Source organism: Gallinula chloropus (assembly GCF_964237585.1).
Source record: "Gallinula chloropus genome assembly, chromosome: 1".
NCBI classification, from domain to species: domain Eukaryota; kingdom Metazoa; phylum Chordata; class Aves; order Gruiformes; family Rallidae; genus Gallinula; species Gallinula chloropus.
The window spans coordinates 214,930,878-214,943,296 of record NC_140085.1 but is presented as its reverse complement, the minus strand read 5'-3'; the positions used below and the strand labels follow the sequence as shown (position 1 = coordinate 214,943,296).

The 12,419-nt window shown below is 54.1% G+C and overlaps 1 protein-coding gene across 1 annotated transcript; it reads left to right on the top strand.

The window, feature by feature from the left end:
• Positions 1-3,807: 3,807 nt before the first annotated feature.
• Positions 3,808-11,795, top strand: LOC311204947 (erythroblast NAD(P)(+)--arginine ADP-ribosyltransferase-like; the record flags this gene model as incomplete). Its single annotated transcript, XM_084279212.1, has 3 exons — positions 3,808-3,832; positions 10,594-11,425; positions 11,753-11,795. The coding sequence occupies 3 exons, from the start codon at positions 3,808-3,810 to the stop codon at positions 11,793-11,795; spliced, it is 900 nt and encodes a 299-aa protein (XP_084135338.1).
• Positions 11,796-12,419: the final 624 nt, after the last annotated feature.

Below are 12,419 nucleotides of genomic sequence, written 5' to 3'. Positions count from 1 at the left end.
CCACTGTGGCACTTCAAGCCATCCTGTTAGCAAGTCTTCCTTACCCCTTTACAAGCATCTTAATGCAACATTTCAGCAATGTTGAGACATAAGTCCACAGCTTTCCCACCCCATTACCCATTACTTAGCACATTAAGCTTTAGGTGGGTCTCCAGGCCTGGTCAAAACCAGCTGGAGTCTTCTTTTTTGTCATGTGCCACCATCATGGTGGAACTACTGGATCCACGCATGCATGAGCTTCCTTTTCTAGTACTTTCTGTGGGCAGGTGGTGAGGGAAAACTGTGCATATGCATTTCCAAAAGCACACAGTCAGGTGAACAAGCACTGGGGCAGCAGTAAATGGCTGGCGTTGGTGAGGATGAGACCCCAAATCCCTCCCCCGAACCTCATCCTTCAACTCCAGGAGTGGGAAGGTTTCCTTTCTCCAGCACTATAGCCAGGCAGTAGGGACAATGTCCTTGCTGTGGCTAGAGTGGTGTATTGTTCCCCTGCCATTAGGCTTTCAGGTCGTCACAGCCTACCCAACATGTGCGGTTTCACCTCCCAGAGCAACCAGAGAAGTGGGTGTTATCGAGACTGAGGTGTCTCTTCAAACTCAGAGAGTTGGTTTAGAAAGAATCAAGGTTTCCCTGTCCTATTATTGCTTTACTTCTAGGCAGAGGACCCATGCTTCTCATCAAAGGGTTGCAGATGCTGTGGCGATGTGTGAAAGATGCCGTGTGATAGAATACTATGTATTGTTAGGAGCTGTTATTTTGGTTTTGTTCTTGCTTGTGGCTGGTTTCCATTGTTGTTACAGTTGTGTACACCAATAAAGTTTAATTTTGTTCAGTTAATCAAGACTTTCTATATATCCTAAATTCTTCTACAGAAAATACAATAACCCTTTTCAATTTGCAAAAGCAACATTTCCCAGCATTTTCCACAGGTGGGCATTTGGCCTCTAGCCAGGGCCAAACCACCTCAACAAGATAAACACAAGGTTTTATAACTTAACTACAAAATGCAAGATTCAACACCTCCCTTTCAATTTCCCCTTTGTCAATATTCCTGTAAATTCTTTCACAACATTTCATATCGTTAATGTTTGGTTACTGTGGGCAATCCTAAACTCTCTCAGCTGGAGTTTTTGATTTGCACCAAAAGATCAAGTTTACTGTTGTCAGGCTCTAATTATTAACACCACCACAAGCAAAGGATGAATTAGTATATTCAATACTTTAGTAGCTGATGGAGAGTAACCCATAAAAACATCCCACCAATGATGAGCTTTTTCTGACTATTTGTCTTGAGATTCCCTTTAATTTGCTTTGAGTTATGATAGTTTTTGAAAGAGATTTATGTCAGGTCTTACTTTGCTTTGCATATAGTCTTTGAACTGTTTCATTTCAGCTAAAACTTTGTTTAACTTGTTCAAAGAGATTCTGACTTTACTTGCATTGAGGGATTCATAATGCCAGAATAAGGCAAGCTGTTCTGCTGCTGCAGCATAAAAAGTACAGGTACTGTTTTTGCAAAAGAGATGGCAAAGATTTCTTATGGATCCTAAAAATGGGGTTTGTAGACTGAATCCTTCTACACTGTTTGCATCATTTGATACAGGACATACATGCCTGGCACTGACTCCATAAAACATATCTAATTCTGAAATTGCCCATTTGCAAATATTAATTGTTCCAAACAGCCAGGTTCTTGCTGTGTAGACTGATGACTGCAAACCATTCCATTTATGGTTAACTCACGCTTTGTGAAGGACTGTGTCCCTCAACAGATGTTTAAGGGACTGGGTCGAGACCATGTTGGTGGTTGTTTGTACAAGTGGGTGTCTGTCTCAGCATTGCTGGACCATCACATCATCTACCACAGCCTTAGCAATGGAGTATCAGGCAAAGCACAAGAGGGCCCATTTCCTGCCCTCCTATGACCTGTCTGTTTAGCAGTCTGAGAACTTAAACCCAAGCCCCGTGCATGCGCCCAGACCCAGGGTGGGAAACCAGAGAGGGGTCTGCAGACCCCTGAAGACCACCAGGGCATCCAGAGACCACCTAGTGATGATATTGGGCATGCACAGTACCACAGAATGGTGGGTGGGGTTAAGCTCAAGAGTTCTCAATATACTGACTGTTTCTCGGAAGGGGCAATACACCTCAAGAAAAGAGCCCTGACAACCAGCACCAAACAGAATTCCCCCCCTGACGTGAAGTCGAGTCGCACTGACGGGACCCCGCAGCTCCACGGTGGTAGCTATTGCACCTTTACTTTCCTTTCCCCATCTTTCTCTCTCTGAAGCCTGAGCAATCCTGCCTGGGACTGCTCTAAAAAGGGTGGCTGGTTCTCATCTTTCCTACCAGTAACGGGCAGGCACTGAGGGGCTGGGTGCCACAGGATCTGGGGAGCAGCACATCGACACCACCACAGGACACAGGTATGGCTTCTCGCTGGTGTCCCCCCAGGGGTTTGCTTCTGGCAGGAGACACCACAGACCCTCGGGCTGCCAGGGCCATGGGGCCAGGCACCGGGGACATCCACCTCTGGGCATGGTCTGAGGCAAGTAGTGGTGTTGGGGCCTTGGCCAGTGCTGGGGTTGGGGTCTTGACTGGTGCCCTGGCTGGGGATGCAACTGGGGCTGCTTCCCCCCAGCCTGCCCCACTTCACAGCCCCCTCATAGGCCCTGCTCCCACTGAGTTGACCCCACTCATGTTTCTCCACTTCCCCATCTGCCTGCAGAGGAACCAGTTGCTTCCCTGCCCACAGCACCGCAGCAGCCGGGGGCTTCTCCCAGGGTGGCTCTGCCTGCCATGGAGCATCTGGCGCTGGGCTTGGTGTGGCTGCCTGGGATGCTGGGCTCTGTCAGCCCCATGGAAAATCAAGTAAGCATCGTGGAAAAGGCACTGGACATGGCCCCCAACCGCTTCAATGACCAGTACCAGGGGTGCAGCCAGATGATGGAGGAGAAGCTGAAGGAGCTGAACCAGACAGAGTTTGAAACCAACAGCATCTATGCTGAGGCCTGGAAAAAAGCAACTGCTGTACTGCAGCACCACAAGTCACAGTCCTCAGTGCTGAAGCCAGAGCAGGAAATTGCCCTGACTGCATACATAGAAGAAACCCCGGCCCTGGAGAAGAAGTTCAATGAGGATGTGCATGTGGCTGGGCGTTCCCGTGAGGAATACCTGGAATACTTCCACTTCAAGGTGCTGCATTTCCTGCTGACCGAGGCCCTACGTGCCCTGTGGGATGCCCAGCCTCACGGCTGCTACAATGTCTACGTGGTGGACGAGAAAATCATCTTCACTGCCCAGCATGGGGAAACTGTCCGTTTTGGGAAGTTTGCCGCATCCACCACATACAATGAATGTGCTGAGGGGTCTGGCGATGGCACCTTCTTCTCAGTGCACACCTGCTATGGTGTCCCCATCAGGGACATCCTCGATGATCTTTCGGGGGAGGGGCTCATCATCCCACCCTTTGAGACCTTCAAGGTCATCAGTGTCACCCGTGAAGGGAACAGAGCCCGCATTAAACTCCAGTCCAAGGGTGTGCACAGCAACTACAGCTGCGGGTTTGTGAGAGGTGATGTTCTGGGGGATGGTCCCTCCCCACTGACAGGGTGTGGGGGGACGGGGTGGCCCCATCCCAACAAGTCTGCCAGGAAAGGGGGATGTCGCCAGGGGGGAGGGTGACAGAGGCAGCTTGCCCTTGGGCGTGCATCCTGGCACGTCTTCCAGCCGCTCTCCCCTGGGGTTTGCAATGGAGCCCTTAGCGGCAAACAGGGTGCAGCGTGGCACAGCGTGGTGGGGCGCAGCATGGCGCGGCACAGTGTGGAGCAGGGTTGGGGCGGCACAGGGCACTGCAGCAGCAGTTGTGCTAACAGTTGTTTTCTTTGCCAGAGAATCACAGAAACACAGAACTGTAGGGGTTGGAAGGAACCTCAAAAGACCATCAGGTCCAACCCCCCTGCCAAAGCAGGTTCTCCAGTACATATCACACAGAAAGGCCCCCAGGTCTTGAATATCTCCAGAGAAGGAGACTCCACAACCTCCCTGGGTTGCCTGTTCCAGTGCTCTGTCACCCCACACTCTGTGGGTTCCTGCTGGCAGCCACAGCTGCCCTCTGAACTCACAGGCATCCCTGTCCCGAGGACACGGCTGACTGCAGCTAACCTGGCCCCGGCTGTCAGGGTGGCAGATGCCAGTGGGGCCACGGGACCAGGAGGGAAATGTCTGGCACAGTGTCACAGTTTTGTGTAGGTGGGCTGCAGAGCTGGTTCCTGCAAGCAGCAGCCAGAAGCTCTCTGCAGGCCCCAGAGAGTAAACAGCGACCAGCTCAAGGCCAGAGTTGCTGCTGACCAAGGCCCAGCCAATCGGCGATGGTCACAGCACCTCTGGGAATCACATTTAGGAGGAAAAAACCCTGCAGGCAGCTGCATTTTGCCACCAGAGAAGGAAGTGAGAGGATGTAAGGGGCTGTGCAGACACCAAGGGCAGGGAAGAAGGAGGGAGGTGGAAGAATGAAGCCCTCCAGGTGCTGGAGACAGATTCCCCTGCAGCCCCTGGAGAAGCCCATGGTGGAGCGGGTGTCCCCTCGCAGCCCATGGATAATGATGGGCAGGAGAGATCCCACCTATAGCCTGTGGAGAGACCGACCCATGCCACAGCAGGTTTGCCAGGGACTTGGGACTCTGTGGGGGACCAGGCTGGAGCAGTCTGTGCCTGAAGGTCAGCACCCCATGGAAGGGAGCCCTGCTGAGGCCTGTGGTGAGGAGATGACTCTCTTGTAGAAAGGACTCAGGCTGGAGAAGTTTTTGGAGGACTGTCTCCGTTGGGTGAGACCCCACAATTATGCGGGGGAAGGGGTTGGTGTGCGTGGAATGCCCCTTTCCCAATCCCCGTCTAACAAGGAAGATATCGCGGGCAACAAGGGCATCCTTGTGTAGCTCCAGGCCTGAGTTTGGTGGCCCTGCCTGTGGCAGGGGCGTTGGAGCTCTATGATCCTTGGGGTCCCTTCCAGCCCATGGCATTCTATGATTGAATGAAGAACAGACTGAAAATCCCCATTCCCCATTCCCTGCCCCTCCTCATGACACAATGGGGGGAAAGAATGGAGCAAATTTATGATTAAAGTCTGCTAAGAAGGGAGGGCTGGGGGGACGGTGCTTTAAGACCTGGCCACACGTCTCATTACCTGACTCTGGTTCACTGGGGTGTAGCTGTAGTGTAATAAATGAGTTTTCTTGTCTTTATTCTGCACTGAGTCTGTTTTGCCTATGACAGTAATGGCAGAGTGATCCCTCTCTTCTTATCTCGAATCCTAAGCCTCCCAATACATATTTTCAGCTGAAAAGGGGAGTGAGCAAGTGGCTCTGGTGGGTATTTGGCCTCTAGCCAGGGCCAAACCACCACAGGTAGCCCACAACCCACATGGCAGATGCTTTCTTCTCCATTCCTTTGGCAGCAGAGTGCAGGCCACAGTTTGCTGTCACTTGGAGAGGCATCAATACATGGGGAATCGACTGCCCCAAGGGTGGAGACACAGCCCCACCATCTGTCCTGGACTCAGTGCTTCTCCCCCCTCACCGCTGTTTTTCTCGTCCTTCTCTTCCACTTTCAGGGGAAGGAAGAAACCACAGCGAGGAGGCCTGACTTCTTGTCAGCTATACTTTGCTCTGTCCCCATCTATGGGGGTAGAGGGAAGCCAATTCCCCCCTCTTTTTGATAGTCATAAGCTTGTCTTGCTAGCCAATTATGGCAAGGGGTTAATGAAGCTAGGCATGGCAAGAATTTATAGGGATTTTGGTCAAACAGAAATGAGACCTTCAAGGCTTGGTGACCTGATGGCCGAGGTTATATCCAGACTTGTGAATGGAAAAACGATACAGGTGCTTGGTATTGTACTGGACAAACACACGGTCAACTGGGGAGATGTAATAGCAGCTTTTCTGGCCCTCTGGGAGATGACAGAATCACAGAATAGTAGGAGTTGGCAGCGACCTCAGGAGATCCCAGATGCTTTGAAAAGGGCGTCGGCCCCTGACACCCCTGTGATGTCAGCAGGGAGCAGCTGTGACTGCCTGTGACCTCACTGCTCTTCAGCACCTGCCGCTCTGCACCTCTTGTCTCGAGCTCCTGTGGGTGCACTGGCAGGGCAGGCAGGCTCCAGTAGGACCTTTGACTTGCTCTGTGAGCTTTGGCCTGGGGGAGAGCAGCAGCTGTGGGCACCCAGAACAGGCAGCCCCTTCCAGCACTCCTCTTGGGGCCCATTGGTGCCTGTCCCCAGGCTGTGGTCAAGGCAAGAGTGCCAGGGAGCACTGAAGATTGCCCAGAGTTCCCTCCTGTGCCTTCCCTGACCGCCTCCCCAAAGGCACCCTGTGCTAACCCAGGTGGTGTGTGGTGCAGGGCAGCATGGGGGCTCTGGGGACTTGGATACTCCAGCTTTTCCCCAAGGTCTCCACCAGCAGCTCAACAGGAGTTCTGGGCTTCCCCTCCATGTCTCCTCTCCTTCCCTGGAGCCCACCTCCAAGGAGGCACAGAGATTGGTGCACGTCCCCTCCTAGTCCCACATCTCCCTGCCCTGCCCCAGTTCCTACAGAGCCCTAGCTGGAGCCTCTCCCGCCCAGAGCCACACATGCTCCCCCTGCTCAAGGCCCTGTGCCCAACCCAACCTTCCCCTGGAGCCAGCACAGGAGGTTCCTCACAACCTCTGTTTCCAGCACAGGCAGGCTGTCTGGGGAAGGCAGGACTGCAGGGCAGAGCCTGGGGCTGGCTGTCCTACAGCACAGGGGCAGCTGCTGCTTTCCAACCCGTGAGGAGACCTGGAAGTCCCTATTCCCCCTGATCCCCACAGCTTTCTGGGACTTTCTTTGCTTTCCTGCTCCCAGCACCAGAAAAGCTCCAGCACTTTGCACATCTCTCTTGTCAGGACGTGGCAGCAGGCACTGAGGAAGAGCTGCAGGAGAGCGGCTGTGCTGGGAGGGATGGTGGCACTAGCTGTCTGCCACAGGCAGTGCTGGAGGAGCCAGTACAATACTCCTATGGCCCCATCTGCCTGGGAGACATTGAGGACACAGCCCCTGTGCCCTTCAGCCTCCACAGATTTTGTTTTGCCTGCATCAAGGCCTGGGCCAGAAGGAGAGTGAGGTGTCCACTCTGCAGGCAGCCTTTTGACCTGATCCACCGGGGCTGGGGTGGCTGGTCCCCACCCCCTCTCTCCTCCCTCAGTGCTGACAGGGGCTGCAATCCCCCTCCCCAGTCTGCAGGCAGCCATGGGCAGGCAGGGGCAAACCCCAAGTGGAGACACTCCTGCACCCCTTGAGCAACTCTAAGGTGTATGCCATCAGTGTGATTGCCAGCATTGGCTGCGGCACTGACCATTGGGGCATGTAGCAGGTGTTCCTGGGAACACAGCAATTAAAATGTTTATTTAACACACAGAGTGATGACACAGAACACTTGACTGACTCCATGAGTTGGGAACACAGAGCACTGCACTCACGCGATGACTGACCGCACTTGGACTGTCTCACCTGTGCTGGCTGCTTGGGGAAGTGAACTCTGTCCTGGCCAGAACCAGGACAATATCCACCCTCTGTGTCCATCATAGAAAGCCACCAGGTTTGTGAGGCACAATGTGCCCTTAGTGAAGCCATGTTGGCTGTCACCAATCGCCTCCTTGTTCTCCTGTCTCCAGGAGGATCTGCTCCATGATCTTACCAGGCACAGAGATGAGACTGGTCTGTCGTTCCCTGCATCTCCCTTGTTTCCTCTTTTTAAAAATGGGGGCTATATCTCCCCTTTTCCAGCCAGTGGGGACTTCATCAGCCTGACAGGACCTCTCAAATCGGATGGAGAGTGGCTTGCCTCTTCCTCTGCCAGTTCCTTCTGGACACACACATGCTTCTCATCAGGTCCATGGACTTGTGGATCTTCACGCTCCTTAGGTGTTCTCAAACCTGATCTTCTTCTACAGTGGGCCCTTCTTCATATTCCCAGTCCCTGCTTCTGCCTTCCATGACTTGGGCAGTGTGGCTCGAGTTCTTGCCAGTGAAGACTGAGGCAAAAAAGTCATTGAGTACCTCAGCCTTCTCCATATCCTGTGTAACCAGGTGGCCTGTTCCATTCCAGAGAGGGCCCACAGTTTCTCTCATCATCCTTTTCTCATTGATGTACCTGTAAAAACTTTTCTTGTTGCCCTTGGCATCCCTGGCCAGATGTAGTTCTGTCAGGGCTTCAGCATTTCTAACCCGATTCCTGGCTCCTTGGACAGTCTCCCTGTATTGCCCCAGGCTACCTGCCCCTCCTTCCATTCTCAGTAGGCTTTTTCTTTTTTGATTTGAGATTGCCCAGAAGCTCCTTGTTCATCCACACAGGCCTTGGGGTTTTTACTGTCTAATTTCCTCTTTGCTGGGATGCATCCCCCTGAGCTTGGAGGAGGTGACCTTTGGATAGTAGCCAGCTGGCTTGGGCCCCTCTTCCCTGTGGGGCTCTGTCCCACTGCACTCTAAACAGCTGTTCCCTGAAGAGGTCAAACTCTGCTCTTCTGAAGTCCAGGGTAGCAAGCTTGCTGTGCACCCTCCTCGTTGTCCTGAGGACCCAGATCTCCACAATATTGTGATCACTGCATCCAAGGCTGACCTTGATCTTCGCATCCCCTACCAGCCCCTCGCTGTCAGTGAGAACAAGGTCCAGCATGGCACATCTCCTCATTGGCTCCTCTGTCACCTGGAGGAAGAAGTGATCATCAACACGTTCCAGGAATCTCCTGGATTGCTTGTGCTCAGCTGTGCTGTCCCTCCAGCAGATATTGGGGTGATTGAAGTTTCCCACATAGACCAGGGTTTGAACATGTTTGCTCAATGTTAAACATTATCTAAATATCCTGTTTCTCAAGTTTCCACACAATGGGCTATTGATTAGCACATAGATCACAAGGTTTAGTTTTACAATAATACAAGATAAACCAAGGGTTATATAGCTTAATTGCAAAATGCACAGCTCACTTTCAGTTTCTCCTTTTTCAATATTCTTGTAAATTCTTTCATAATATTTCATATTGTTCATTTTTGGTTACTGTGGTCAATGCCCAAACTCTTTCAGCTAGACAGTTCTGACTGCGTCCCTGAACACGTTTAAGGGACTAGGTCGAGACCGTTTAGGTGATTGTACAAGTGGGTGTCTGTCTCAACATTGCTGGACCATCTATCACTGCTGTAGCAATGGAGTATCAGGCAAACCACAAGAGGACCCATTTCCTGCCCTCCCATGTACATGTGTGTGTAGCAAAGTCTAAGAAAGTTAACCCAAGCCCCATGCATACGGCCAGAGCCAGTGTGGGAAACCAGAGAAGGGTCCAGAGACCCCTGAAGACCACCGAGGACATCTGATAACTGACACTAGGGAGACCCCCTAGTGATGGCATTGGGCATGACAGCACCACAAGCAGAGTGGTGGGAGGGGTTAAGCTCAAGAGTTCTTAGAATATGCTGATTGTTTCTCAGAAGGGGCAATACACCTCAATAAAAGAGCCCTGACAACCAGCACCAAACAGAATTCCCCACCTGACGTGAAGTCGAGTCGCACTGACGGGACCCCGCAGCTCCACGGTGGTAGCTATTGCACCTTTACTTTCCTTTCCCCATCTTTCTCTCTCTTCCTTGCATCTCTGAGAATGTTGATGTAGCTGTTAAACTACTTCTTCTCCTTATGGCATCTGAGCTCATTTGTGTCTTAATCTCACTCTGGGAAGAACAACGAATCTCCCCCAGACGGGACCTTTCCGGGTCGGGACACCCCTGTGTCCACCAGCACCGCAACAGGGACGTTCCCCCAACCCAGAGCTGCTCCTGTCAGATCAGGCAGGGACCAGGCTGTCCCCAACCCTGCTGCCTGTATCCTGCCCTGTCTCCTGCCCCGTCCTCAGTGGTGTGAGAGGGGGTTGGTGCAAGCCCTGGGCTCCAGGTCAGCATCAGGTCCTGCAGGAAAATGCAGAGCCCTCAGTGGGACAGCACCTGCACCCAGGTCAGAACAAAGGCAGTTTATCCCATGGGGCTTTCCTGACTGATCCCTGCAGCCAGGCTGCAGGGCAGGAGGGGTCAGTGGGCAAGCTGAGTGCTGGGGACTTGGGATGGTAAAACTATGCAGGGGGTGGGGACTAGATCTGAGCCTGAGCAATCCTTTCTGGGACTGCTGTAAAAAGGGTGGCTGGTTCTCCTCTTTCCTACCAGTACCGGGCAGGCACCGAGGGGCTGGGTGCCACAGGATCTGGGGAGCAGCACATCGACACCACCACAGGACACAGGTATGGCTTCTCACTGGTGTCCCCAGGGGTTTGCTTCTGGCAGGAGACACCACAGACCCTCGGGCTGCCAAGGCCACGGGGCCAGGCACAGGGGACACCCACCTCTGGGCATGGTCTGAGGCAAGTAGTGGTGTTGGGGCCTTGGCCAGTGCTGGGGTTGGGGTCTTGACCGTGCACTGACTGGGGATGCAAGTGGGGCTGCTTCCCCCCAGCCTGCTCCACTTCACAGCCCCCTCACAGGCCCTGCTCCCCTGAGTTGACCCCACTCTTGTTTCTCCACATTTCCCATCTGCCTGCAGAGGAACCAGTTGCTTCCCTGCCCACAGCACTGCAGCAGCTGGGGTCTTCTCCCAGGGTGGCTCTGCCTGCCATGGAGCATCTGGCGCTGGGCTTGGTGTGGCTGTTCGGGATGCTGGGCTCTGTCACCCCGAATTGTGGGCGATTCACCATTCCTGACACCGCACTGGACGTGGCCCCCAACTCCTTAGATGACCAGTACCAGGGCTGCAGACACATGATGGAGGAGGAACTGGAGGAGCTCAACCGCACCGAGTTTGAAACCAACAGCATCTATGCTGAGGCCTGGAAAGCAGCAGCAGCTGAATGGCAGAAGCGCGGGTCCCAGTCGTCAGTGCTGAAGCCGGAGCAGGAAATCGCCCTGATGGCTTACACCTTAGAATCGCCCTCCCTGTACAGGGAGTTCAACAAGGCTGTGCGTAATGGCCGGCCTTCCCGTGAGGAATACCTGAGCAATTTCCATTACAAGGTGCTGCATTTCCTGCTGAGCTCGGCCCTACGTGCCCTGCGGGATGCCCAGCCTCGCAAGTGCTACCATGTCTTCCGGGGCGTCAATAACATCCTCAGTGCCCAGCCTGGGGAAACTGTCCGCTTTGGGCAGTTCACCTCCACCTCCCAAAGCAGCAAATGTGCTGAACAGTTCGGAAAGGGCACATTTTTCTCAGTGCAGACCTGCTATGGTGTCCCCATCAAAAAATTCTCCTACTTCCCTGATGAGGATGAGGTCCTCATCCCGCCCTTTGAGACCTTTGAGGTCACCAGTGTCACCCACACAGGGAAAACTCCCCTCATCGAGCTCCGCTCCCAGGCCGTGTGCAGCAAGTACAACTGCGAGTATGTGAAAGGTAAAGTCCTGGGGGATGGTCCCTCCCCACTGCCAGGGGGTGGGGGATGGGGTGGCCCCATCCCAACAAGTCTGCCAGGAAAGGGGGATGTCGCCAGGGGGGAGGGTGACAGAGGCAGCTTGCCCTTGGGCGTGCATCCTGGCACGTCTTCCAGCCGCTCTCCCCTGGGGTTTGCAGTGGGGCCCTTAGCGGCAAACAGGGTGCAGCGTGGCACAGCGTGGTGGGGCGCAGCATGGCGCGGCACAGTGTGGAGCAGGGTTGGGGCGGCACAGGGCACTGCAGCAGCAGTTGTGCTGACGGTTGGTTTCTTTGGCAGAGAAGCGATGCAAGAACCAGCCGTGCGACTTCAGTGCAGGTGAGCTGAGAGCCCCCACTGCAGCTGGGGAGGGCAGACCCCATCCAAGCCCCCTGCCCCCCCAGCTGTCCCTGACTGCCCCTCTCTGCTACCCCCAGGACAAAGTGTCAGCTGGGACCCCCTCTGGGGGTTCATCCTGGCAGCCACAGCCCTGGCAACCACTGTGGGAATCTGAGAGGAGATGCCAGCACTGCTGCGGCACCATGGCAATGGAAAGGGGTTGGGACAAGGATCCACCACCAGCTTCCTGGAGGTGCCAGGATGGGACAGGGCAGTGGGAGAGCTGGGGTCATGGGGACAGCCATGCTGCTTATCCCTTCCATGGTGCCACCAGTCCTGGGACGCCCCAGCATCACTTGGACATCAGCAGAGCCCAGATGAGATCTTTCCTTGTCTCCCAGAGCAATAAAGACTTGCTCCAGACCGAGGAGTCTCTGTGTCTTTCCTGCAGCTCTGTGGGCTGGGAGTGTCTGTGGTGGGGGCTGAAGCCGGCATCCAGCCCACTCATGTCTCCAGCCCTCCCACACCCACAGCATCCCGCAGAGCGGTGCCCACAGTGCAGCTCTGCTCAAGGGGTGAGGGGGTGTCTCCAACTGGGGTGTGTGCCCCTGCCTGCCCGTGGCTGCCT